General features: G+C 47.7%; 1 protein-coding gene across 1 annotated transcript; it reads right to left on the reverse strand.

Annotated features, from left to right (window-relative positions):
* Nucleotides 1–10,574: 10,574 nt before the first annotated feature.
* Nucleotides 10,575–20,347, reverse strand: LOC144146871 (uncharacterized). The gene is made up of 5 exons (XM_077678832.1): nt 20,174–20,347; nt 17,566–17,699; nt 16,901–16,968; nt 11,972–12,055; nt 10,575–10,832 (listed from the first exon to the last, which is right to left on the reverse strand). The coding sequence occupies exons 1-5, from the start codon at nt 20,279–20,281 to the stop codon at nt 10,627–10,629; spliced, it is 600 nt and encodes a 199-aa protein (XP_077534958.1). The 5' UTR covers nt 20,282–20,347; the 3' UTR covers nt 10,575–10,626.
* Between the last annotated feature and the right edge of the window lie 5,556 nt (nt 20,348–25,903).

Raw genomic sequence — 25,903 nt, forward strand, 5'->3', positions numbered from 1 at the left:
AGAGGCGGTGCCGGTACTTTGCGCGCTTACGGATAGGTTAGGTTGGTTTCTCAGACCGATTGTCTAATCTCGTAAGAGGCGTGGGAACGTCTTAGGGTGGGAGCCGAGATGAAAGGGGTGGTATGTGCAGGCGGGAGCGACGTTGCGGACCGCACGGAGGGCGGTCTAACAAGGATGGTAGACGATGAGCGGAGCGCAGAGGGGTCGGTTCAAGTTGCGATCGGTCAGGTGACAACGCGAGAAAAGGGTGGTCAGGACGCGGAAAGCGAGGATCAGTGCAGTCAAACTACTCACGACGGGAACAGCGAGAGGAGCTCATCGGAGAAGTTTCGGGCCGAGCAGCAGAGTGATACGACATTGCAAGCTGCCTGGGAAAATGCAAAACGCGGAAAGTGACGCAAGGTCGCGGTAGACGGCATTTTGTACCACCGAGACAAACTTCTGGGACAAGCTGTAATGCAACTGGTGCTACCGGAGAGTCGTAGAGGCGATGTACTGCGAATGGCTCACGAGTCTGTCTAACTGGGCTGGTCATCTAGATTTCCGCAAAACGAAGGCGCGCATAAAGTACAGTTTCTTTTTGCCGGATATTGAAGGAGACGTAAGGCGCTACTGCGCTAGCTGCCATGCCTGTCAAACAAGATCCGACTTGCGTACTGCCGACCGGATCCCGATAGAACCGCTGGCAAGGCCTAGGTACCCGTTTGAGAGAGTTAACGTTGTCGTCATTGGCCCGCTGCAGCCACCTACAGGTAGAGCGCACAAATATGCACTGTGCATAATAGATTTGTGCACACGGTGGCCCGAGGAAGTGTGTCTCCGCTCTCTGAGCGCTAGGGCGACTTGCGACGCCCTACTGAGGGTATTTAGCAGCACAGGGATACCCGAAGTGATCGCGTCCGACTGTGGGAGTAACTTCACTGCTGAGTTAACACAGGAGTTCTTAAAGCGACTCGGCTGCTCCCCGAGGTTTTCGACCCCGGGCCACCCGGAGAGCAACGGCGCTGTGGAGTGGTGGAACAGGACGTTTAAGAACATGCTGTACCACACCATCAAAAAGGAAGGTAGAGACTGGGACAAGGCGGTGCCCTTTCTTTTGTGGGCATATCGCGAAGTCCCGCATGATACTGCAGGAGTGTCGCCATTTGAAATTGTGTACGGTAGGCCGCCTAGCGGACCGCTAGCTGTCGTCAAACGCGCTTTAACGGGAGAAATGCCTGGGTTAGCGAACCTTGGCCCGTCCCCGTCCGCTTACATGAAAGAGCTGAAAGAGCGTCTAGAGCAGGCAGCGCAAACAGCAGAACTGGTAGGATCCAGACAGCAGAATGCTTACGCAAAGCAGTTCAACAAGCGGGCGACAAGCAAGAGCTTTCAGGAGGGGGACGCAGTTTTGGTGTTTGATGACGACAGGCCGGGTAAGATGTTCTCCAAGTGAGGTAGATGTTCCCCAAGTGGACCAGGTAGGGTAACCGAGCGGTACAGGGAGCACTCATACTTTGTCGGAATGCGGGAAGGAAATCGACGGCTAGTACACGCAAGCAAGTTGCGACCCTATAACAGTAGGGTAATGCAGATAGGCGTTGCTTTCGAGGAAGATGAGGCGTTCGGGGAGGTGGAGTGCGCGCCCCGATCTGGGAACGCAGGTGTCGCGGAGATGACCTTCTTATTAGGTCATCTCGAGAAGAACGAGAGTGGTCAGATCCGCAAGGTGTTTGCGGAGTACAGCGGTTTGTTCGACGACAGACTGGGGGTGGCGAGAGTACGCGAACACGATGTAGTGTTGAGGGAGGACTTTACGCTAAAACCGTGCAAACCGTATCGCATCCCCATAGCTCTAAAGGGTGATGTAGGGGCGCAGTTGGACGAGCTACTAGATAGGGATTTAATTTTCCTGTGCGAGAGCCAACACGCGCATTCCATTGTGTGCGTGGCGAAAAAGGACGGATCAGTCAGAATATGCGTTGATTACCCCAGACTGAACGCAGGAACGGTGTCAGACGCGTATCCGATGACACTGCAGCAAGAGCTCATAATGAATGTCGGGCAGGCCAACTATATTACCCTTTGGACCTGCGAAGAGGCTACTGGCAAGTGCCTCTAGCGCCAGCGGCTCATTCACTCACCGCCTTCACGTGCCATCGGTGGCAGTTTGCGTGGAAAGTCATGCCTTTTTGCCTCAAAAACTGCAAATTTCAGCCCTAAATACAACCTTGATACAAGAGGGGCGGTCAGAAGGAGATGGAGCAGAAATGCCAAATTGGCGGGGTTTCCTTCAACCACATCTCCTGGCATTCCCCTTGTACATCATATCGACACAAGACAACAAAAACACAGCAAATACATGGGGCCCTCCCACCGAGTAGGTACAACATAAAGGAAAGAGGTCAAACCACCAAGCCAGGGCCGCAAAGATCAAGATCACGCTCTAAGAACTCAAGTCGGCGAAACCACAGCCACATAGAGGAAGTTCAAGAACAAACTCACTCCTATAATATTAACTATGTTGCATTAATGCAGTTTCTAGATAGTTAAACAATTGCGTTATGTGTAAAAGTAATCTGACGGGCTACTTGGCATGACATGATTGAAATATTATTGAGCCTAAAGAATAGAACGAGAAGAAGAAGACACACCACACAGCGCAGGGTGTGTCTTCTTCTGTTCGACCTGTCCTTTTAGCGCAATTTTATTTCCCTCTTCTAACGTGTATTCTTGTTTATGGAAAAAACAATAAAAGCCCGCAGACAGGCCTGTTTCCTGGCGGTGGCCGCTGATCTTACCTTTTTCCCCATTACCCCGACCCTTACTACCTTCTCCAACTACCTTTAATCCGAAAACCTTATCCCCAACTTTCTCTCCCTCTCCCTCTTTCCCTTATCTGGGATACATTTTTGGTGCTGGCTGTGCATGTACGAGGTTTTATTCTATAGACATTGATTGTTCTGTATGCACGAGGTTAACATTGTAGACAATCACCCGAACGTGTGCTTCAACTCATCCATCTGTATTTGCAAAACGGATAAATACTTTCTGTCCGCTTATATAGTTTACCATTAACATTGTCAACCTTCTAAAAAATGTCCATTTGCGCTAATTCTGTATACTTTCCTAATTTAAGGCTAACGAAACGCATATCTAATGCCCGTTGGCCGAAAAACCATAGCAATTATCTTATACTATGACACTGCCTGGCGCATGATTTTAAAGTTTCATAGTGTTGTTTATGCGGCAATAATAAAATAATAAAAAGTCTTGTTTGATGAGCTCGTAAAAAATTAATTCTTTTGCAGTGCGCAGCCAGAAGTGGCAAAGACCGGCGATGCCGAGCGCAACGCGTTCCGCTCCCCGCTAGCAAACGACGCTCGCTTTCCTAGCGCAACTCGAAACCGCAGCGCCGCGGTGGCGAGAGTCGCGGCCGGCCGCCTTCTCTCCACGGCCGCGGCGGGGAGATACGGAAGTGAAACTAAAGCGTGGCAAACTGTTCGCATGGCGACGCAGTGAAACATCCCCCTCGCGAGGGGCACGATCAAATGAATGCAGAGCATTTCCGGGGGCGCACGACGTTAAGTAGTTTGCGTTACGTTAATGTTGTTGCACTTGTGGCAACTGCTGACGAGAGAGCGCTCGTCAGCAGTAAAATTGGCAGCCTCGGCGCACGTTGAGTCCGAGAGAGGGGATAGAGTGTCCTTGAAACGTGCCTGGGCGCGCTATCGAATGTTGATCGCGCCGATAGCGAAACGTCTGAGCCGGGCATGTCGAGGCGAGCGATGCGGACAACTACGGACGCCAAGAACGGGGGACATCGTGAGTTAAAGAAATGCTCTGCATTTAAAACGCGGCGCAAACGTTTCAGAGGGCCATGAATGAGCTGCTCCATCCGCACTCTGAATACTCCTGTGCGTATCTAGACGACATAGCGGTATTCAGTGGGACCCTGAGTGAGCACGTACAACATTTAAGGGCGGTCTTCGCGGCGTTAGACCGGGCGAGGCTCAAGGTGAAACTCGAGAAGTGTCAGGTCACCCGAGGGTCCATACACTACTTAGGGCATATTGTCGGTTCGGGAGCGCACGCGCCGGACCCGGACAAGTTGGCTGCAATACGGGGGCTTAAAGAGCCAACGACTAAGAGGGAGCCGCGCAGCGTCCTCGGACTGTGCGGCTACTACCGAAGTTACGTGCCCAACTATGCTGGGGTGGCGAGGCCGCTTACGGCACTGACCGGGAAGGGAACTCCAAACAAGATTCCGTGGTCGGCCGAAGGTGACAGCGCGTTCCAGAGACTCAACGCAGCACTTTGCGAGGCGACAGCGCTGACAACGTCGATGCCGGACGCGCCGTTTTTGTTGTCCACTTACGCCTCGGCTTTCGCGGCGGGTGCCTGTTCCTCCCAGCGCGCCGAGGATGGCTCCGAGCGTCCGTAGCGTTCGCGCGCCATACGTTCACGCCCACTCAAGCTCGATGGTCGACCATAGAGAGGGAGGCATTTGGGGTGATCTAGGGGCTTAAAAAATTTGACATTTGGCTCTTCGGCGCCCAGGTGACGGTGATCTCCGACCACAACCCCCTTTTCTTCCTCACTTTGTCCACGCCACAGGGCGCAAAATTGACTCGTTGGGCACTAGCGCTCCAGCGCTATAATGTCGTACAGCACCGAAAGGGTAGCGACCATTTAAACGCGGACGCTTTGTCCAGAATACCTAACGCATTTTGGGAAGAGGGTGGCAGTGTTGGTGGCCTGGCGGGCGGCGAGAAGGACCCACTCAAAAAGAAGTGAGGGGTCTCACGGGGGAGAAGAATACCGTGAACGTTCGAACTTGCAGAGGACCCATCGGCCTGAAAACGATCTTTGCATGGGTGTTTGTTTGACACGAGAATGTGTGTGCGTGTGTGTTGTTTTCTTTACGGTGCCGCGCTTTTCCAGAGTGGGCACTATGCTTATGGACAAGTGCCTGTGTTGTCTTGGGAAGCGACCGTGGGGAATATCATCGGGTTTGCTCTCTGTTGTGTTCATCTTTTTTTATTCAGTTTTAAGGGAGCGGTTGTCGCTATTCCCTGTGTTGTTGGGATCTCCATAAGAGGCCTTTGGGCCCTTATGTTTATCTTGGGAAGGGCGTGTAAGGGTCGGGTGATCCCGTCATTATTGCCATAATTTCATGCCCAGGAAGGCAACAGGGCAACGGCCTCGCGAGCGTAGAGTCCCCCCCCCCCCCCCCGCCCCCCCTCCTTGTGTGCCGTGTGTCGGCCTTGCGTGCCAGACGGAGGCAATCCAGGGAGCTGCTGGGTGGATGACCGCGCTTTTTATTTCGCGCGGCGGCTGCAATGTGCGGCCGGGTCGAAGCTAGCGCTAGGTTGAAGCGTCGGATATCGTTGTGCACGTGCTTTTGATTTGAGTGGCGCGTATGGTTGCGCGCCCTTGCATAAAGGGCCCGAAACAGTGCAGGTGCGTGGGAGCGCGGTCGGAGCGAGCGCGCCCTCCTTCCCCGGATGCGAGGTTTCTTCGATTGCAAGTATGCGCTCATCGGGCAGACCGGGTTGAGTTGTGGCTCGTCTCTGACGGGGTGCCGCGGCGGGCACATAGGGACCAACGGCCTCGATGTATCCTCTTTGTAACCAACTGTAACCAGTGTAAATACAAGTTTTCGTTTCGTCTCAGCGGGTCGTCGCCTTCATCACAGCCGCAGCGCTGCACTAAACACAGCGCAGGGCTGGCAGGAACTCCAAGAGTCACCAACGCCCGCCTCGCAAGGAGGCGAATTGGAGAAGAACGAGACATTACTTGGGGGCACTATGTAGCGATGTTGTGTAGGTTGCCGGTATTCGGAAGAATGTGCAATCGACAGTACACATGGGTGGGGGGGAGGAGGGGGGGCAGTGTGGTGCAGTGAGAATTAGTCTTATTTAGAAGTACTCGTGTCGAGGAAGCATCTTCTTTCAATAATTCGGGGTCCCTGGCTGTCCATGCGCAACGAGCCTGCCTGTACTGCGACGATATTTCTTTGAATGTGGGAAGCGGTGTTAAATTTGGATATGAATATATCTGTTCGCTGTGTTCTCCCTCGGGCACGATGGGAGGATGAAGTTCATGGCCTGCGGCATGGGCCGCCTCGTTGCCACCGAGAGCAGAGTGACCTAGGGGCCATTAGATATCTATTCTATGCAGCTGGTGATGTGTGGGAGAATGTGCATTGCAGGGCTTCATATTCTTAAGTTTAAGTTGCCACATGCCGTCTTTGAGTCTGTGGTACTGGGAATGTGCTCTCTAATAGTTGCACGAAGTAGCGTAACGGCGGTTTCTCCTGCCCTCTATGTTTATTTTATTAGGACGCTCGCTGCCGCGAGGGTTTCGCGTCCTGCATCGATTGCTCGTACCGTGTCAGTGAGGTATTTCGAGTATGTCGCTGCTTCTGTGTATCTTGTGGTTAGTAGGTGTTGATAGTGTAGGCGAATGTATTCGGTGGGAGCATGGCTTCGCGCTTTGTGGCATTCACAGTGCATATTACTGGAAATAGGGGCTACTCATATGCTCTTTCGCTTGACCAATAGGATGCGGCTTCCTGGTTTTATTTGAATGGAACGGGTTACCAAATATAGAAAAAGTGGAGTTTCTGGCGGGGATAGGCGCAGGCAGTGGCGCAAGCAGGAAGTTTGATGTGTCTCGCGCATTTCTTCCCAGGTGTTAGGCATTCCCGATTGGTGGACGTTCTTCGGCAAGGTTTTGGAAAGGCACTCCTGTATTATTTTGAATGCTTCTTTTATTAGCGCATTAGTCGCCTTCAATGTCTGAGGTTCTCAGGCTTAGATAAGATGTTCCAGAGCAGTTCCACTGGTGAGAATAGCCAGTGTTATGCGCATAGCGTTCTTTTATTTCAGCCGTGGGGAACTTTTTGAAAATTTGATGTACTATGTGCCTCATTGATGTTAGACGGCTTTCTTTTGTTAGGATAGTTTTCAGCCGTGGTTCATTGTTTGGTACTCACAAGCCCAGAATACGAAGATACGGCACGTAAGTCAAAGAAAAGAAGAGTGTTTAATTGTGTTTTGCCAAAATACGAGTACAAACGCAACTAACGCGACCCAGTTGGAAGTAGAATTAGAATGCGGGTCTCCATCACCAGTTTCTTTTCTGTTTTTTTTCCCCAAGCGGTTCGGGTTATGACGACCGAACCTGGGACAACTGCTAAGTTTCCTATCAAAAAGTGCGTGAGATAAGAAGGCTGAATTTGTACCGCATTTCTTTACAGCTTTTATTTATGCGTGGTAAAAAGCCTTGGCAAGCTCAAATTATGAGTTTACAAGCTCGAGCGGAAACCAGTCGTCTGATTTTTGCGGATGCTATTGATTTGTGCAGTAAGGTGCCAAAGACTTTTACCATTCTTTAGCCAATCTGCCGATAAAGCGCTGTCATGGGAGCAAAAATTAAAAAAAGCTGTTCTGGGCAGTCAAGTATGATTACAATGTTTTAACTTTAAAGCAGAATGCAGTGCTTTTAGGTACTGAAAACAAATTATTTTTGGCAAGTTTTTCTATGCGTTACTTCACCTATTTTCTTCACTTTTGGTTAGCAGAGGTAAGATTGTTTGGAACTCCGTACTGAAAAGCCATAAATCTGCATAGCGCGTTGCTCCACGAAGTTACTGTCACACACACTAACGGAAAGGTAAAGTATAGTCAGTGAACGCCATTATACATTTGCATCCACAGGGCGTACGCAGACCTTCATGCACGCAAAACTCGTGTTATGGTCAATACTTCGAGTGGGCATGTGACACATCCGAACACCTTCGTATACACCAACTGAGAAGCTTAAAATCTGTGCTAGGGTGTTTTCAAGAAACTAGCAATGCACACAGACGATATACCATTAAAATACCAGCAGGAGAAGCAACCACGCTTTTTCTTTCAAACTTCGTAAGCTAGCATAGGTGTTCCTCCAAAACTGTGTTTCATCTCTCAAGGACTGTAAAAAGTGCATAAATATTACTTCATACATATTTTGGATGTTCGCTCTTGGTGATGTAATGTGATACCTTACGACTTTTTGTTACCCTTAAATTGCACAACTGTGGCTGCGCACATTACTGACCGACATGCGAAATACCCCGCCAGCGTTAGAGTGTTTTAAGTGCAATGCACTTCTTAAGCGACCCTGAACCTGCGTCCACCGGCGATGTCCGCATCACATACCCACGTGGGGGATTGGCCAGGAATCTCCTCGTCTTCTTTGGCAACGGGGGCAGATGGGCGCGCGTTGCCTGGCCGCTGACATGGCACATACCCACGTGGGGGATTGGTCAGGAATCGGGCGTGAGAAGGGCTAATGCACCCGCTTAAAGGAGTACTGACACGAAATTTCAAAGCTGAGATCCGCTCTAGCAATAAAGTACAACGACAACACAAATAGGTGTCTGTGAATAAATGCATCTTTCTTTCTTTGTAGTTGTGTGTGTGTGTGTGATCTCTCTTTCGCGAACACTAGCGAACCGCGCAAATTCAACTCGTGCATTTGGACTTTCACATTCTTCCCCTCGGGGAAATGCGGGGAATTTTTTGGTGACCAGCTGTGTTGGTAAGAGCATTGATTGGGGTAAAGCGACCCACACGACTGGCTAAATCCTTAAGATGAGTGTGTCTGTTATCCCGAGCTTTGAAGGGCGACTACGTTTTTGATGCGGAGCATCTCTTGTCACTTGTCCGTGTCCGTCCGCAGTGCCTGTGATGATGATTGTGGCAGGATGCCCCTAGGGATTGGCGAATCAAAAAATCCATCACGAGATAGCTTTGCGTTCAACCACCGTCGTCGTCTTCCCATAGGGGAACCGCTGAAGAAGCAAAAGGAGAAGACAAAGGTGCGAAGAGGAGGGCGTGTACGTTGCTCTGAGCCGGTGCACCAACGTCAACAACCTTTACCTCACCAACGCTTAGATGCGAAGCATCTCTTGCTCGGGGGCATGTCACTTGTCCGTGCCCCGTCCACAGCGCCTGTGATGATGGTTGTGGCTGGATGTCCTAGGGATTGGACAACCAAAGAATTCATTACGAGATAGCTTGCCGTTCAACCACCGTCGTCATCTTCCCGTAGGGGAGCCGCTCAAGAAGAATAAGGAGAAGAAGGCAAAGCTGCGAAGATTGGGGCGTGTACTTTGCTAGTCCATCACGACATCGCTTCGCGTTCAACCACCGTCGTCATCTTCCCGTAGGGGAACCGCTGAAGAAGAAGAAGGAGAAGAAGACAAAGCTGCGAAGAGGAGGGCGTGTACGTTGATCTCAGCCGGTGCACCAACGTCGACAACCTTTACTTCACCAACGCTCACGGAGACTATCGATTCTTCCACAGAGACGACAACATCGACACGAACATGATGGACGAGTTGCGTCGCCTCGAGAACCGCCACCTTCTCACCGTCACACAACAGTACTTGCGTTCCTTTGCCACCGGTGTGGACCCGGACGCGGAATTCCCTCTGCGCAACTAAACACCATAATCACTCAACATAACGGCAACACAATAAAACCACACGGAACCCCAATGATGCTTCTCATCCTCATCAGGGTTACCCACGGGAAGATCATGTAAGTTTTCTTGGAAAGATGAGTATAAACTTCATTATACACTAGCTTTCGCGTTGTGTATTAGTCGTGATCTGCAACCGTGAGTTTCATTTTCGGTGCATTCAGAAACAAAAAAAATATTAGTGCATAAAATCCTACCTTGCCATTCTGCATCCGCGGCCTCAGATAACTCTCATACCATATTTGTTTGCTTCACAGTGAAGGAAAGAAGCATGAACGGAAGATGGGCATGCGGAGCTCTGTGTCGCGGTTTTTGTTTGCAACTCTTTCGCTCTGAAGTCAACAATATGGAAAACCAACTTGCACAGGGGGGAACATAGACACTGCATATTTTGGTTTCAAGATACTTCAAATTTTTGGGCCATTTGGTGGCTAAAAATGGTTTTTTTCTAGAAAATAGGGTTTGTAAAGCTTCCAGATAGGAGGTAAAATTCCTGATTTCTATTGCGCGTACAGATACTATTCAAGCAATGCAAAACTGTCAACAAGGCCTCTTTTCTTTTCAACAACCTATCCTGTTGATATTAAAATAGAAGAAACCTGATCCTTTGAAACAATTATTTTGTCAATGCATGATATAACACAACTTCGGCTTCCGTGTATGCTTCCAGACACGAGCTGCTGATTTCACGTCAAATGAATTTTATGCGTTTGTCGGACGGGCCTAGCCAATTAGCGGATCCTTGTGCGCAATCTTACAATTACGTTAGATGGATTACAGCGCCGAAATTAGCGCTAGGACTCCATAAATGTGCAGCAGCATCGCCAAAGAGAACCAAGTACAGGACTGCGACTTCCTGCACGAGCAACAGAAGGCGTCCGCAACTGCTCCAACTTATTCCCAGCGCTGAAGCAACGCATAACCGCCGCTGGCCGGTCAGCTCCTTTTGTTGGAAATACTCCCCTTGATGTTTTCGTTAACGGTTGCATCGTCTACGCTACCCAAAGAGGTGTATAAATGTCATGGTGTGCATATGTGTAAATAAACAGAACAACGCAGTATTGCAGTATACTCTAATGTTTTAATCAGCACTCAAATCATTAAAACAGTAATTTATGCAATGAGCTGCTGCTGTTGCACCTGCAGTTGTTGCTGCTGTACAGAGACCCACGGAAGCTGGTTATAGCGGTAGCTGCAGCCACGCAAGCACTGTCCATTCCAGGTGGTGTATAGAGGTCCGGGGCAAACCCTTGCAAGACCTCGCAAGCAGCGGCTGACAGCGCGAGGAGAGGCATCTGACTTCACCCAGAGACGGCAGCCTGAAAAACATAATTTGCAAGCAATTTTTCTGTTTATTCAAGTGTTTGAGCGTTTGCCTGAATCCATGTTAAAGCCTTTTCAGCTGTAATGTGGGTGTAAAAAAGTCATCCTCGTCACTATACTATTTTTTGAGTTGGCGAATATGCATGTCGTGATTCCGGCTATCTCAATATTTCGCTTGCACGAAACATGCTGCCACAAAACTTAAAGAGAGGGATCTTTGATGAAGAACTTACAGATTGTTATATACATTTTTCATCTGTGTCCTGAATTTATCGCAAACAGGGGTGCTTTGTGGGTGATGGTCCTAATCATTAAAATTCAAACGTATGCCAAGCTATGCAACCCTGCAATACTACAATGCAAAAATACACCCTGCAATACTACCACTACATTTGGTTGGCATAAGAAGTATATTTTGGAATAAAATACAAACTTATATAATTAAATTGACGCTCACGTAACTTGTACTGTGACATTGCCCCTTCGCCCGCGTGTTAAGTCACTTAAGACGAAACTGTTACTTGCCAAATTGTACCCTACACCCCTGGACCCCAACCATGAAAATCTAATTAGATATTCGAAGCAGCCAAGAATATCTCTGCTTCATATAATCATAATTAAGACGCTTGCGTAAGTTATAATTCTGTACATATCATTCGGTCGTACAATTTTCTGCTTCACTACCATACGTACCTTTTCTCACCATGATACAATTCGCGATTAATTAATCTGTCGCGTTCGTAATTTCTGAGGACACGTAGGTTGTGGCAACAACGGGCATGCCCACCCATGCAAAACGGGGACGTTTTCCATGTCTTTATTCTGCTTAATTCTTAAGATTCGAACCACGTAACGAAAATTGTTATGGTCGCCATAACGAACTCTTCCAAGCATGCTTACCAGAATATAATAATTAGGAACAACGCTAGGTATATTTTTCTAACAGTACCGCGAGTTTTAGTGTTTGTTTTGACGTTTCATATGCGAGCCCTCCTGTTTTGCCTATTGCCCGAATATCAAAGCTAAAAATATATTACAGAGTAAGTAAGTTAGGGACAGTTACAAAATCACAACCTCAAAGCAACTGTTGTTTATACTATAGCATCATCGCCGCGAGCCGAGAGTTCGTCCTCACCAAAGCGGTCGTCGTCAAATTGAGCCACGTAGCAGCTGCTGTAATCGGCGAAGGGCACTCGCAGGTCGTAAATTGTGTTTGGCTCTGAAATGAAAAAGAAGTACAATGATAATATTCCCGTCTTTATCCGTACATCTGTGCGACCGTATGTGAAGCTGACAGAGAATTCTTACAGCAGTTAGACGCCAAGCGCGCAATATTGACTTGCTAGGACTTCCCTTGGTCAAAGCATTACCGAGCTGTTATGTCGGGATAGATTTACTTGGCACAGCCTATAGTTATTTATGTAAAAGTTTCAAAGTAGGCTGAATGAAAGGAAGAAAGACTCGTCGTCTGGGTGCTACGTTTTATGCTAAACATAATTAAGGACGTTGCATTACAGCGATATTTACATTTCGTTAAATAACCTGCCCACAGCCTACGATATACGGCTCCTTTTAGCAAATTCGGGAAGCTCAATAACAATTGAAAGTGCGCCGGGGCGAACAGTAGAGGCGTACAGGTCTGCTAACAGCGAAACAATTTTAAGTGCGAATGCACATCTTAAGCGAGCCTGAAGCGTCCGCCGCCGTCCGCATTCCGCCGCCGTCCGCATAGCAACAGCTGCGGGTGCGCGCGCTCCTCGTCTTCCTTGGCAACGGGGGGAGATGGGCGCGCGCTGCCTGGCCGCTGACATGGCACATACCCACGTGGGGGATTGGCCAGGAATCTCCTCGTCTTCCTTGGCAACGGGGGGAGATGGGCGCGCGCTGCCTGGCCGCTGACATGGCACATACCCACTTGGGGGATTGGCCAGGAATCGGGCGTGAGAAGGGCTAATGCACCTGCTTAAAGGAGTACTGACACGAAATTTCAAAGCTGAGATCCGCTCTAGCAATCAAGTACAACGACAACACAAATAGGTGTCTGTGAATAAGTGCATCTTTCTTTCTTTGTAGTTGTGTGTGTGTGTGTGTGTGTGATCTCTCTTTCGCGAACATCACCGAACCGCGCAAATTCAACTCGTGCATTCGCACTTTCACATTCTTCCCCTCGGGGAAATGCGGGGAAATTTTTTGCAATAACACGGCTCCACCCAGCATTTCTTTAGGGGTTAGCGTAAATATTTGTTCTTAAAGAATCCTAATTTCTAGCGTTACGTTGTTGTGTAGTTGTATCATAAAATAGCACATTCATTGTTTTTCTATCGTGTTCTAAGTCTGAAGACTGCCTGAAATGCATCAAACCGTTTGAGGCAGTCTCAAAATCTTCAAAGTGAAAATCTTGGTACCACAAATTTGTACTCACCACACAACACTAAACGTTCAGCTTGTCAATAATCACCTAAACATACACTTTTGTCCGATGTATTAAAGCCGGAAGACCTAGGTGTGAATGCCTTATTCAAGCATCGTTTTTATAGCAGTTATTATCACCAGGGGGGCATACACTTAGGGAGAATTTACAACAGCTCCTTGTGCGATATCCGCATTGGAAATATTTGAATCGTATTTATTGCAGCAGACAATTTTACCCGTCTTACTTCCACCTTTGTGATGTACATTCCCTGCATGTACCGTATGGGTATTTGTGCTCGAGCATTGTGGGCCGACGTCAACGCAAATTAGCGTGGTTGGTGAGCGGATACAGAGTGACCAAACAACATACAACGATAGAGTGCGTGCGAGAGGAGCGACATCGTGCCAAAACCGTCATCCGCGGCGCGCCTGACGCAGATGTCCGCGAGTTGCTTGGAGAGCATATCTCTGACGGTTGCTCGTGTAATATATGGAAGATAATGACCTTTTTCCGCACACAATGTTTGGATTTCGAACAAAGCTCTCCGCACAAGATGTGCTCCTCCAACTGAAACAGAAAGTTCGGAAGAACGTAACCACCAGAAGTGAACGGATAGTTATGGCCCTTGACATCAAAGGAGCTTTTGATAACGTGAGTCACGAGGCCATACTAACAGGCCCAGATGACCTTATCTGTGGCAAACGAATCCACTGCTATGTGAAGCGTGTCTTTCCAATCGAACAGCCATGACTGGCATAAATGACGCTCACACTGACAAATTCACGATACCTAAGAAAGGCACCCCACAGGGCTCAGTAATATCATCCATACTATTAATTGTAGCGATGATAGGCCTGGCCAGAAAGCTGCAAGACATCTCGAATATAAGGCATGCCGTGTACGCAGATGATATAATAGTCTGGGAAACCACGGGCTCATTGGGTGAAAATGAAGCAAAGCTACAGGTGGCAGCCACATGCGTCGAACAGCACGCGCACGAACGAGGCCTCCAATGCTCAACAGAAAAATCTGAAATAATCCGGTACCGGCGGCACAAGCTAAACCGAACTGCTCTAGTGGATCCATATCTCCGCATCAAGGTGTACCTCGAGGGCAAATAGTTACCGGAAAAAACAACGGTTCGAATACTAGGGATGTGGACACAATCCAACCAGTGGAGTAGCCACACTCTAGACTTGCTCAAAACCACGACGACGCAAGCCTTCAGAATGATAAGGTGAGTTGCAAGCCGACGCGCCGGAAAAACAGAAGATGACACTTTGAAGCTGGTGCGCAGCTTGGTAGGGAGCAGGTTTACATACAGCATGCCCTACCAGAACATGAACGTATCCGAAGAGCAAGAGGCCAAAATCATTTTAAGAAAAGCGTACAAGACGGCGTTAAGGCTACCGATAAGCACGTCAACCGAAAAGCTACTGGCCTTGGTGGTTCACAACACATTCCAAGAAATAAAAAAGCCCAGACTAAGAGGCTGATGCAGACTCAGACCGGTAGGACGCTCCTGCAACAGCCGGATTACACGGAACAGATAAGAGAAATGTCCAAGACAACAGACATTCCTGAAGACATCCGCCGGAAGTTCCACGTGGCCCGTATACCTGAAAACATGTACTCCAACCTCCATCAAGGCAGGCACGAAGCAGGAGCGGAATACATACGCCGCATGTTCTCCTCCAAGAACAGCACGGTGTACGTGACGCAGCCACACAAGATACACGGAAAGACGAAGGGTGGCCGTAGTCATAAACTCAAACCTCCATATGATCTTCCACGGCTCGCTACGTCATTGTACCGTGACAGACGCCAAGGAGCTTGCTGTCGCTCTGGCTGCGCCGGGAGGTTTCCGGGCGGGCCGGTCATTTACAATACTTTTCAACTCGCAAGAGGCCTGTCGGCACTTTTTGAAGGGACGAATAAGCCACTGCGAACTCCGTGTACTCCTCCAGGCTCAAGGTGGAGTACCTCAACACCCTGAGCATCCACCCAAGATTCAACACATGATCCTCTGGGCCCCTGCGCGCTAGGCAATAGAGGGAAACACAGAGGCGGAAAGGGTAGCTCGAGGATATACTACCAACCGAGCACGTGATGATTCCGACCTCGAAGACCCCACGCCAGTCCCCTGAGACTACTCGGACACATTGGCATACTACTAAGGTATCATAAACATGAACCCTCCGCCACAGGAATCCCTCACGAGGGCAGACGCCACCGACTGGAGAAAGCTGCAGATAGACACTTTCTCGATACTAAACATGCGGAGTAAAATTTATCCAACTCGATATGCAGACGCATGCCCATTGTGCCATCAAAAACCCTCCCTCCCCCCCTCTACCACACCACATAAGAATGCCAAATCAGAACGGCTGTCCCCAAAATCAGAAACCTTAATGCGGAGCAACAGGAGGCACTGCGGGCCAGCGCCTGCTGGGAAGACCAGATCGGTCTGATTCAGCGGGCACGCAAAGCAGCAGAGGCCGTTAGAGCACTGGACCAAGGGTACCACCCCTGCTGACCCCGTCGGGGACTGTCGCACGTGGCACCAGCACTCGGTGGAGTGCCACCCAACCACTAAAAAATATAAATAAACGTTTTCCTTCCTCCTCCTCGTGTACTCACGACTTCTGCTTGCCGACCACCCCGGTTGTTGTAGGAGATCAGGTGCCAAGTAAGTGCAGCACAAAGTAGGCACGGAAAAAGAACACATTGGAGTGGGGGGGAAAAGGCCGAAATAAAGAAGTGACCAGCAGCCAATGGTACCGCTATAAGGTTACACGTAATGACTTAAACTGCTATAGAACGCAAAATGCGGCTGGTGCGGTGTACTTCCTTGGATCGATTAGTAATTTACGCATTGAGCTGCATCATTTGGGTTTAAAAGCAAGCGCATTTGCCCTCGAATGTCGCACTTTTGTGGTTGTGCCTAATTCTTCTAAATACAGAGCATTTCAGTGACTCACGATGTCACCCGCGTTGACGTCCGTAGGCGCCCGTAGTCGTAGTCCGCACCCCTCCCCCTACACTATATATAAAAAAACACTATCCGGCGCCTGGTTTCGATCCCTCGACCCTGCGGGCGGAACGCAATGTACATGGTGCTCTACCCACTGCGCCACAAAGCCGACACAGAATGGGAGCGTACGAATGCGCCTTATGTCCTTGACTCATTCAAATTACTGCTGACGAGCGCTCTCTCGTCAGCAGTTGCCACAAGTGCAACAACATTAACGTAACGCAAACTACTTAACGTCGTGCGCCCCCAGAAATGCTCTGCCTTTGATCGTGCCCCTCGCGAGGGGGATGTTTCACTGCGTCGCCATGCGAACAGTTTGCCATTGTAGTTTCCGCCCGCTCCGGTCGGTGTCGCCACGGTTCAAACCACGACAGGAGAGCTGCGCGGGCGTTCGTTGATCGGCGTGCGTTCGGGCGTGGTGGTTTGATTTTTTTTTTTTTTGCTTTCTTGCCGCTGAGCGGGACTGGCGGTGAAGGCTATCCTGCAAGTGCATTCAGCTGGCATGCGCACTTGGCTGCTCGATCATTACGTTCCTCGATTACATCCGCAAGCAGAAACAAACGACTGCGCTCTGCCAGGCAAGCAGCCATATCCTCTTTTTTTTACAGTTCACTTACCGCTGTCGTAGCGAAGGACGTAGTGATCAGGGCGCCTGGTGAGTCCAACAGTGCATGTGTCCTGGCCGCTGCAAGTACAAGTGGAAACTTTGTTTTGTTCACAGTACCACGACTGTTTCGCAACGCTTAAGAAAATCGGTTTTCGCCTTCCGGAACCAGCGCATCATTTGTTCTAAAAAACTTTTTCTGTGAACTGGAAAGCGAAATAAAAGTAGCAAGGCAAACAGGGTTTTGCAAAAGATGATTTTTTGTTGTTTTTAACCGAAACTTGTGATGTTCTAAACTATGTTATTATAAAACTGCGGTATCGCCTTACTGCGGATTGGGAAGAGTGGAATATGCAAATCGTATATAAATAGTGCAAAAGTTTCCAAATATTCTGTAAGTTTTTTTTTAAATAAAATATGCGTCGGGATAGCGACAGAACTACTCGTTTTTTGCTACCCTCAATGCAATTGGACGCAACATAAATGTTGTAATTGCGACGCCCAGTTCTATAGTAACTGCCATAGCTTTATTCTGCCACGCTTTGTAGTAGTTTCAGTCGCAATAAAAACAAATAAAATCACAGTGTAGTACGAAACCTATAGAAGTATCTGAAACAAAAAATGGCAGTGGTAACCTTGCGCACGGCAATGTGCAATTGTGTACAAACCCATGCTCACTTTTGAGTTTGGATGAAAAGGCGCACTTGGCTGCGTCCAAGTCCACTAATACGCTTTAGGAAGGTAGGTACGGCGAGTTGGGGTGCATAGCCCGTGGAGGCTAACAGGTAGCCGCTCCTAAACAGCGTGAACACCTGGAAAACACAAGCACGGAAAGGTGTACCTAATATGAGGAGCCTACAGATGGCACGAAACTTCGATGATATGGGTTTACACTCTTGGAATAGATCATTTTGATTGCCAGCATACATTTATCTTTACTAGAGTACTGAAAGTACTGGCGTTACATTTGTAGTACATGCATGAGAACTTTCCCACTAAGATTGCTGCTTGAAAGGGTAAGAATTGTTGATCACACACGACGGAAGCATGTTTAGTTTGAAGCGCCGAGTGGTGAAGGAGGGTTTAGAATAAATAAACATTTCTTGCATTGCTTTATTCTAGAAAGTAGGCTAGGGGTCAACAGTAGCAGCCTCTATGAAAGATATAAAATATATGCCTTAGTATAGAAGCGCATCCTACTTAAAAAAACGCGCACATCAAGTCCTTGCCGGCAGTTTGAGCAGAATGGATTAACAAGCCGAGTCTCCAAGAGGAAACGTTTTTTGTCAAAATCGAGTTAATTCGTATTGCAGTAAACATAGAGGAAAATGGCTAATTTTTATCGGGTCCATAATGTCGTAGGCGCATTATAATCAAGAACCACGCCAATCTAAGAGCTTTCATTTGAAGAAAAATTTGTTATAACTCGATTTTGTGCTCAAGTCTTACCACAAAAGTTTGTCGACAGACTAAAAAACCTTACCAAAACTACTTTCAGAAAACTTTCACATCGAATTAAAAACAAAAAGTCAAACATTAGAGTGAAATCATTTAAAAAAGTCAGGCCCTGAAACAGGTTCGCAAGCAATAACCACAACTCAAACGGGAAATAAAGTTGAGAGATCCTGCAACACGATCATACATTTTTTGTATATCTGACTCTCGTTCAGAACGTAATTAATACGCGCATTGAATTATACCTAGACGATGTGGCAACAAAGTTAGATAATTTGAAAGCTTGCTCAAAAATGCTGCGCTCTTTGCCAGTTTTGACGTAGTTTGCTCCCTGAAATGACACCATTCAAGCGAATGACTGTATTCGAATGGCGTCACTCTCGCGATGCAACCGCTGTAGTCCGGTTTCTTTTCAATTGCTGCAGTCAACGCAATGGCATAAAACGCAAAGAAAAAGAAGTGCGGACCAATCTACCCTGTGGAGGTGGTTTGGAAGCGAAACTTTATACACCACCTACCACAGGTGAATATGACCCGCTTGCGATAATCCCACTTTACACTGTACCTGTAACCCGTTCTTTCATATTTCATGTCAGCACGACGTCCAGAACAGCTTTATGATCGGTGTGATACGTTCTGAGACTTTGCATTTTCAACGCAGTTATATTCTTCATGAACGTTAAGTCAATGTACGATCAGCAAATGATAATCGGTTGTGTGGTATCGGCACTGCATGCGAGTTCCAACTCTTCAATGACGAAATGGACGAACCACTGGTGCGCACACGGACGCTCCACGTGCCGTGGGCTTAGTGGTGCAAACAGCCTCGTGACGATATCACGTGGCATTCAGAGAACTCAGGGAGAAAACCCGCAGCTGTGCTCGGTGAATACACCGTCTGTCTCTCCCGCTCGGATGCGCTCGTAGCTCAATTCGTAAGACAACGGACTCTCGCTCCGTTTCTGTATTCGGTCTAGGTTCGATTAGTAGCACGCCACTAATTTCTTTTATTTGTGAACGGGAGCTTTCTGTTGACGCCGAAGGTCGCGACACAACCCTTTGTGGGTACAGGTACAAGGCTTCAATTTAAATCTCGAAGCCGTATCTGCTTCTACAAGCAAAGCACGCAGTGTTGCCCTGCACTGGAGTTTGCTACATACTCCGCAGTGTTTCCAGGCATGATGGAAAGAGCAACAGCGCTTAGAGGCCGTGTTTCATGGTCCCGTTGCATTCATTGTCACGCGGCATACACCAACCCAAGGTACTTCACAAACGAGCTCAAGTTATTCATTGATCACTTTCAGGAAAAATTGACAAGAAAATCAGCGTTCTCTACAAAGCACAACGAAGTCATGCAACACAAAAGTATAGAAAAATCAACAAATTTTTCTTAAGAGAAAGTAGAATAAAACGTCAAGGTTCCACCGTATCGACATAGTTCGATCAGATACACGTAGGATTCATACACGAGGGACCAATGTTCTATCCGATCACGGGCAGCGCATTTTTCTTGGGGCGCTGGGTGCGCCTTCGCTCATCATCATCATCGCTCTCGGAAACACGTTGTTTAAAATTCCCCTTTCTACATTCCGTTCTTGTGCGACACCTGAAGGCAACCGTGAGTCGCAAAATGATTAGCTTTGATACAGAGTAATATTCCTCAGTCTGGAGGCTAGAATGTGGCTCCCGCACATTACAATCTTACCGGGAATTCTTTTAGTACAATATATCTAACTAAATTTTAATCTCGCCATACAAAGCCACCGATGAGAAAAAAGTCAGTTCAAACTTATGTTGCAAGTTTTCTCATCAAGAACTTCGCATTACTTACAGTAGAAGCACTGCACTGCGAACTAGTAAAGTCGCTGCACACAAAGTAGGCGTTAGCCGAAGCCGCCAGTAGCAGGCACGCCAGGGATGCCAATGGAAGAGACATCATTGTTCTACAGAGAGGCGAAACTGCAGGTTTGAGAAGATACTGGGAGGTAAATCAGGCCAGGAGCGCCGCTTTTAAAGATGACCTTCAATGAGGCTTCGTCACTAACCAACAACAACAAAAAAAAGAATTGCAGTAGAACAAGTGCTCATCGGACACGTGTCATCCTAAGGGGCGTTTCATTATGCTTAGTTATATGAGGTGTGCTTTGTCCATTGTAGTCATCAGGCCTTCTCATTTTATTCTTTTCTGCCTGTCCTATTCTTTCAACTACTGACATTGGAGACGGCGCATCTCCTAGAAAGGAGGGGTCGTTAAAATTTAGCAATGCGTTTTCCACTGAACAAGTTGCTCCAGTGGCGTATTGTACTGGCAAATAAATTTATAACTCGGGTATCTGTACATCTTAGAACAATAAAATGCGTTTTTGGCTAAGTTCGGCTTCGAAGGCCAGGAACACGACGTCTTTACATGATCGGTAACCAGAACCAATGAATATACAGGAATTTTGTTTTTGCATAAAAGTATTTTGTCGAAGTACTACATCTACATATCGCACTTCAGAAACGAATTGCTGTCAAAACTGCCCGTAGTTTTCGCCATCCTCCAAGTGCATAAACTCAGCTATACAAATTCTTGGAACCTGAGCAATCTTAAAAATGTTCTCAGTGCAGGTTCTCTGACGTAAAACCCTATCACATAGAAATTGAACAAATCTAATTGATTTACCGGTTACCTTTTCTTGAGATTCGCCATATTCAGGGAAGCTCCTCGAGCATTGAGTTCATTTGGTGAGGCGTCTGACATTGCACGGTCAGAAGAGCCCTGATTTGAAAGCAGCTTTATAAGTTGACAGGAGCTATAGAGCGTAACCAATAGTTCCCGTAAAATGCCAGCCCCCTCTGGTCGTTAGCAGTTCCTTCTCCCTTCACAGTGAATCGGGAATGGTTGTGAAGCAGCCGGACACAGCCAAACAATTTGTGAAACAGCAGTATATATATCTCTCCTTTGGCGTTGCAGACTGCCGACCCATCTTTCTGTATTTCCTCAACGAGCATCTCATTTCCTAACTATATTATTCTGCGAAAGCCTAGAGGGGGTCTTGGTTCTGGCAACGTTGATGCCAAGGTAGCATAACTTAGTTTCGCGCCAGTTACCCGCTCATGACAGGCTGTAGACGTTCGAGTCACGCCCCCGGGGTTGAAAAGAAGGTCCTCTTCTTCCCGTGTAGACAGAGTGGCTCTGGCCACCACCCTCAAGCGTCAAATACAGTTCTAGTAAATATAAGTACCTCAGAAATGAAGGAGAACATAGTAGCCCAGATAGCTGAATTCGCAAGGCATTCGAGATGAAATCGAAAGGCGGGGGTTTGGTCCTCGCTCTGGGCGCGTGTTTTTCTTTCTTTCTTACGTATATATGCAAAAATGTTGGCTTCAATAACAGTAGTAAAAAAGAGCCTAACATCTACTCTATGCCTCCTAAGGCGTTGTAGACGGCCTACCTATCGTTCTGTATTTCTTCAACGAGCTTCTCATTTCTCAACTATATGATTCTGCGAGAGCCTAGAGAGGGTCTCGGTTCTGACAGCCTTGATGCTAAGCGAGCATAAGAGGGTTTCCCGTCAGTTACCCCCTCATGACAGGCTGCAGACGTTCGAGTCACGCCCCGGGAGTTGAAAAGAAGGTACCCTTCTCCCCGTGTAGTAAGAGTGGCGCTGGCTACCACCCTCATGCGTCAGATACAGTTCTAGAAAACATAAATACCCCAGAAAGAGAACGAAAACAGAGTAGCCCAGATAGCCAAATTGGTTAGGCATTCGAGATCAAATCGAAAGGCGTGGGTTCGGTCTTCACTCTGGGTGCGTGTTTTCTTTGTATCTTTCATAGTTATATCTAAAAATAGTAACTTCACTACCCGCAGTAAAAAAAAGAGCCTAACAACAATCCTATGCCTCCTTTGGTGTTGACGACTGCAGACGTATCTTTCTGTATTTCCTCAACGAGCTTCTAATTTCCTAACTATATTATTCTGCAAAAGCCGACGATGGTCTTTGTTCCGACAGCCTTGCTTCTAAGGTAGCATAAGAAGGTTTCCCACCATTTACCCGCTCATGACAGGCTGTAGACGTTCGAGTCACGCCGCGGCGGTTGGAAAGAAGGTTCCCTTCTACCCGGGTAGTCAGAGTTGATCTGGCTACCCCCCTCAAGCGTCAGATATAGTTCTAGTATATATAAATACCCCAGAAATAAAGAACACAGTCGCCCAGACAGCCGAATTGGTAACGCATTGCAGATGAAATTGAAAGTCGTGAGCTCGGGCCCCACTCTGGACGAGTTTTCTTTCTTTGTTTCTCTGTTACGTATGTTTTATTAAAGAAATGTAACTGCATTTACCGTAGCAAAAGAAAAACAGCCTAAGAACACCCCTATGCCTCCTTCGGCGTTGTAGACTGCCGATACCTATCTTTCTATATATATATATATATATATATATATATATATATATATATATAAGGTTAGTAGAGACAGAGACAAACGAGAAAGACTTAGAAAATAAAAAATAAAAATAAGTTTACTGACGTTTCAGGGAGAGGACTCCCTTTCTTCAGAGAAAGGGAGTCCTCTCCCTGAAACGTCAGTAAACTTATTTTTATTTTTTATTTTCTAAGTCTTTCTCGTTTGTCTCTGTCTCTACTAACCTTATTTTTTTCGCGCTCTGTGTGAGTTTTTATCTTTTCAGTCTATATATATATATATATATATATATATATATATATATATATATATAGCGAATCAGAATAGGAAATCAGGGGCTCGTAGAAATAACACAGAAATAAGGGTTGGCAGTCAAGAAAACCTCGGAAAGCAAAGGGGAGGTTGTGGTAGGTCATTGAAACAGATAAAGAATTTGGAAAGAAAGAAAGAAAGCGGAGAAAAGATGCCCGCCAGCTGGGATCCGAACCCCCGACCTCCAGAATACCGGTTATCGCACCAGACCGGTATTCTGGAGGTCGTGGGTTCGGATCCCAGCTGGCGGGCATCTTTTCTCCGCTTTCTTTCTTTCTTTTCAAATTCTTTATCTGTTTTAATGACCTACCACAACCTCCCCTTTGCTTTCCGAGGTTTTCTTGACTGCCAACCATTATTTCTGTGTTATATATACATATATATACATAAGATATATATAGAATATATTACAGTAATATATATACAGTAATCCCTCGTTATAACGAAGTCAGCGGGATGGCGAAAAATTTCGCTAAAGGTGATATTTTGCTATAAGCGACCACTAGAGAAAAATAAAGTACTTCAGCTTTAATTGCGCCATAACTGCAAGGAATCAACGCACATTGTATTCAGTGAAGCAAAACTTTATTGAGGAGCGAGAAAAGCAGTGAGCTTCGGCTGTGGGATGTTGTTTGCAGGTGCGAGCACCTCCCTCTACATTTGGACCAAGCAGTGACTGGCGTCCTAACACCTCGCAGACTGCAGAACGAATGCGGAGGGGAAGTTAATGGCCACTTTTATCGGGGGTGGGGGCGTCACGGAATGCTACCAGAGTTTCGCGCTGAAAAGCGCCGAAACCTTCACGGCTAGAATCTTAGGTTGTGTTTGTTCAACTTATTGAGCTCAAAAAACAATTAACCGATACTTGTGGGTACACAGCGCAATCATGAAAACTGACCGGTTTTGCACTAGTGGTTTTGCATGATTACTCGGGAATTTTTGTCGAGGTGTGCAGCCGTAAACTTTGCAAAACGAGTTTTTCGGTGCCCCGTTTTTGACAACACTTCTAATTCTACGGTTCGAGGGTCAGCGTTCGCGCACCGTCGTGTCCACGCCATCAATGAATGTCAAGGAACAAAATTCAATCACCCTACCACGCATTTGGACCGTTTATCGTAAGTCGGAAAGCACAAATTGAGCATGACCGGCTCAGTAAAATCGCCGAGGAAACACCAGCTGTGATCACGCCATACTTTCACGAAGCTAAGGATGACACAGTCATGTTCAAGAAAAAATAACTTTCTTAGAGCGAACTTGTGCTCCCCTAACAACACAAAAATAGAGAGGCGGCGAAGCAGCAGTCAACAAAGTGACGTGCGTAAGCGAGCGTCGGCATTACGAGTGCCGCGGTGTCTGCTCTGCAGGCTTTTATCTTTCGGCGCGAGTGTTTCAGGAAACGTCGATGTACATCCGGAATATTGTAGATTAAAGGAGATTATTCTAGGCATGTGACGTTAGAGCGAAGCGCCCTCCCATCAGAATGAGATAACGAGCGCGCTATAAAAATAAAGAATGGATCCCGCACTTCACTTGGGACACAGATTACACAGCCGGGTGTGGCCGGGGAGTAAAATGGAAACATAAACAAAACCCAGCGCATGGTTCGCGGCATCACTCCCCCTCTAAGAGTGCATCGACCCGATGCTAAAAGAAAACTACAGTCCGAACGATCAACAACAAAAAAGTCCGTCATTGTGCCCAGTAAAGTTTGAAGCTAATCACGTCGACGACTTTGGGTCACTTCCGCTGTCCTGATATGCCGGAATCACCATCAAGGATGACTTCGCAGGTAAGTTGGCCAATACGTTGTAGAATCCGGTAGGGTCCGAAATACCACCGCAAAAACTTCTCACTCAGTCCGCGTCGTCATATGGGAGTCCAAACCCACACACGATCCCCAGGTAGGTATTCGGCGTCTCGTCGTCGGAGGTTGTAGCCGCCGTCATCCACCAGCTGCTGGTCCGTTATACAAACTCGAGCAAGCTGGCGGGTTCGTCCGCACGTTCAAGGTATCCTTGGACGTCGGCGTTGAGGTCGTCATCTTCTACGTGTGGAAGTATGGCGTCGAGCATCGTAGTCGGCCGTCTTTCGTAGACAAGCGCCAACCGTGTCATCTGCGTAGTTTCCTGTGTCGCTGTGTTGTACGCAGACGTGACATACAGGAGGACGTCGTCCCAAGTCTTATGTTTAACGTCGACGTACATAGCATATCCGCGATCGTCTTGTTCAGACGTTCCGTAAGTCCGTTAGTTTGGAGGTGGTACGCCGTCGTTCTTCGGTGATCTGTGTCGCTGTAGCGTAAGATTCCTTGCATAACCTCCGCAGTGAAGGCCGTTCCGCGGTCCGTGATTAGAAATTCAGGGACTCCATGTCGCAGCACAAAGTGGTTTATGAAAAACTTCGCGACTTCTTGTGCAGTCCCCCCTCCCCCCCCCGAATAGTGGCCGTCTCTGCTTAGCGCGTCATGTAGTCTGTCGCTACGACAATCCATTTGTTCTCTGATCGTGACGTAGGAAACGGGCCCTGAAGGTCCATTTCAATCTGTTGGAAGGGCCTCGATGGGACGGCGATATGCTGAAGAAGTCCAGCGGGTCTTTTTGACGGAGTTTTTCGTCGCTGGCAGTCACGGCCGCTCCGGACGTAGTGGGTGACATCAGAGGTAAGGCCGGGTCAGTAGTACCTTGCCTTGATTTTTCCAATAGTGCGGGCTGTGCCAAGATGTCTGGAAGACGCGTCGGCGTGGCACGCTTCCAATAAGATCCGCGTGAATGACAAGAAGGTAAGTCGTTCTCGTTCGGGGTTAAAATTGTTCTTCACGAGGACGGCGTTTTTCAGGCTG

This window comes from Haemaphysalis longicornis, unplaced genomic scaffold (genome assembly GCF_048455015.1).
Source record: "Haemaphysalis longicornis isolate Haplotype H1 unplaced genomic scaffold, Haemaphysalis longicornis Haplotype H1 scaffold_7, whole genome shotgun sequence".
Classification (NCBI taxonomy): Eukaryota; Metazoa; Arthropoda; class Arachnida; order Ixodida; family Ixodidae; genus Haemaphysalis; species Haemaphysalis longicornis.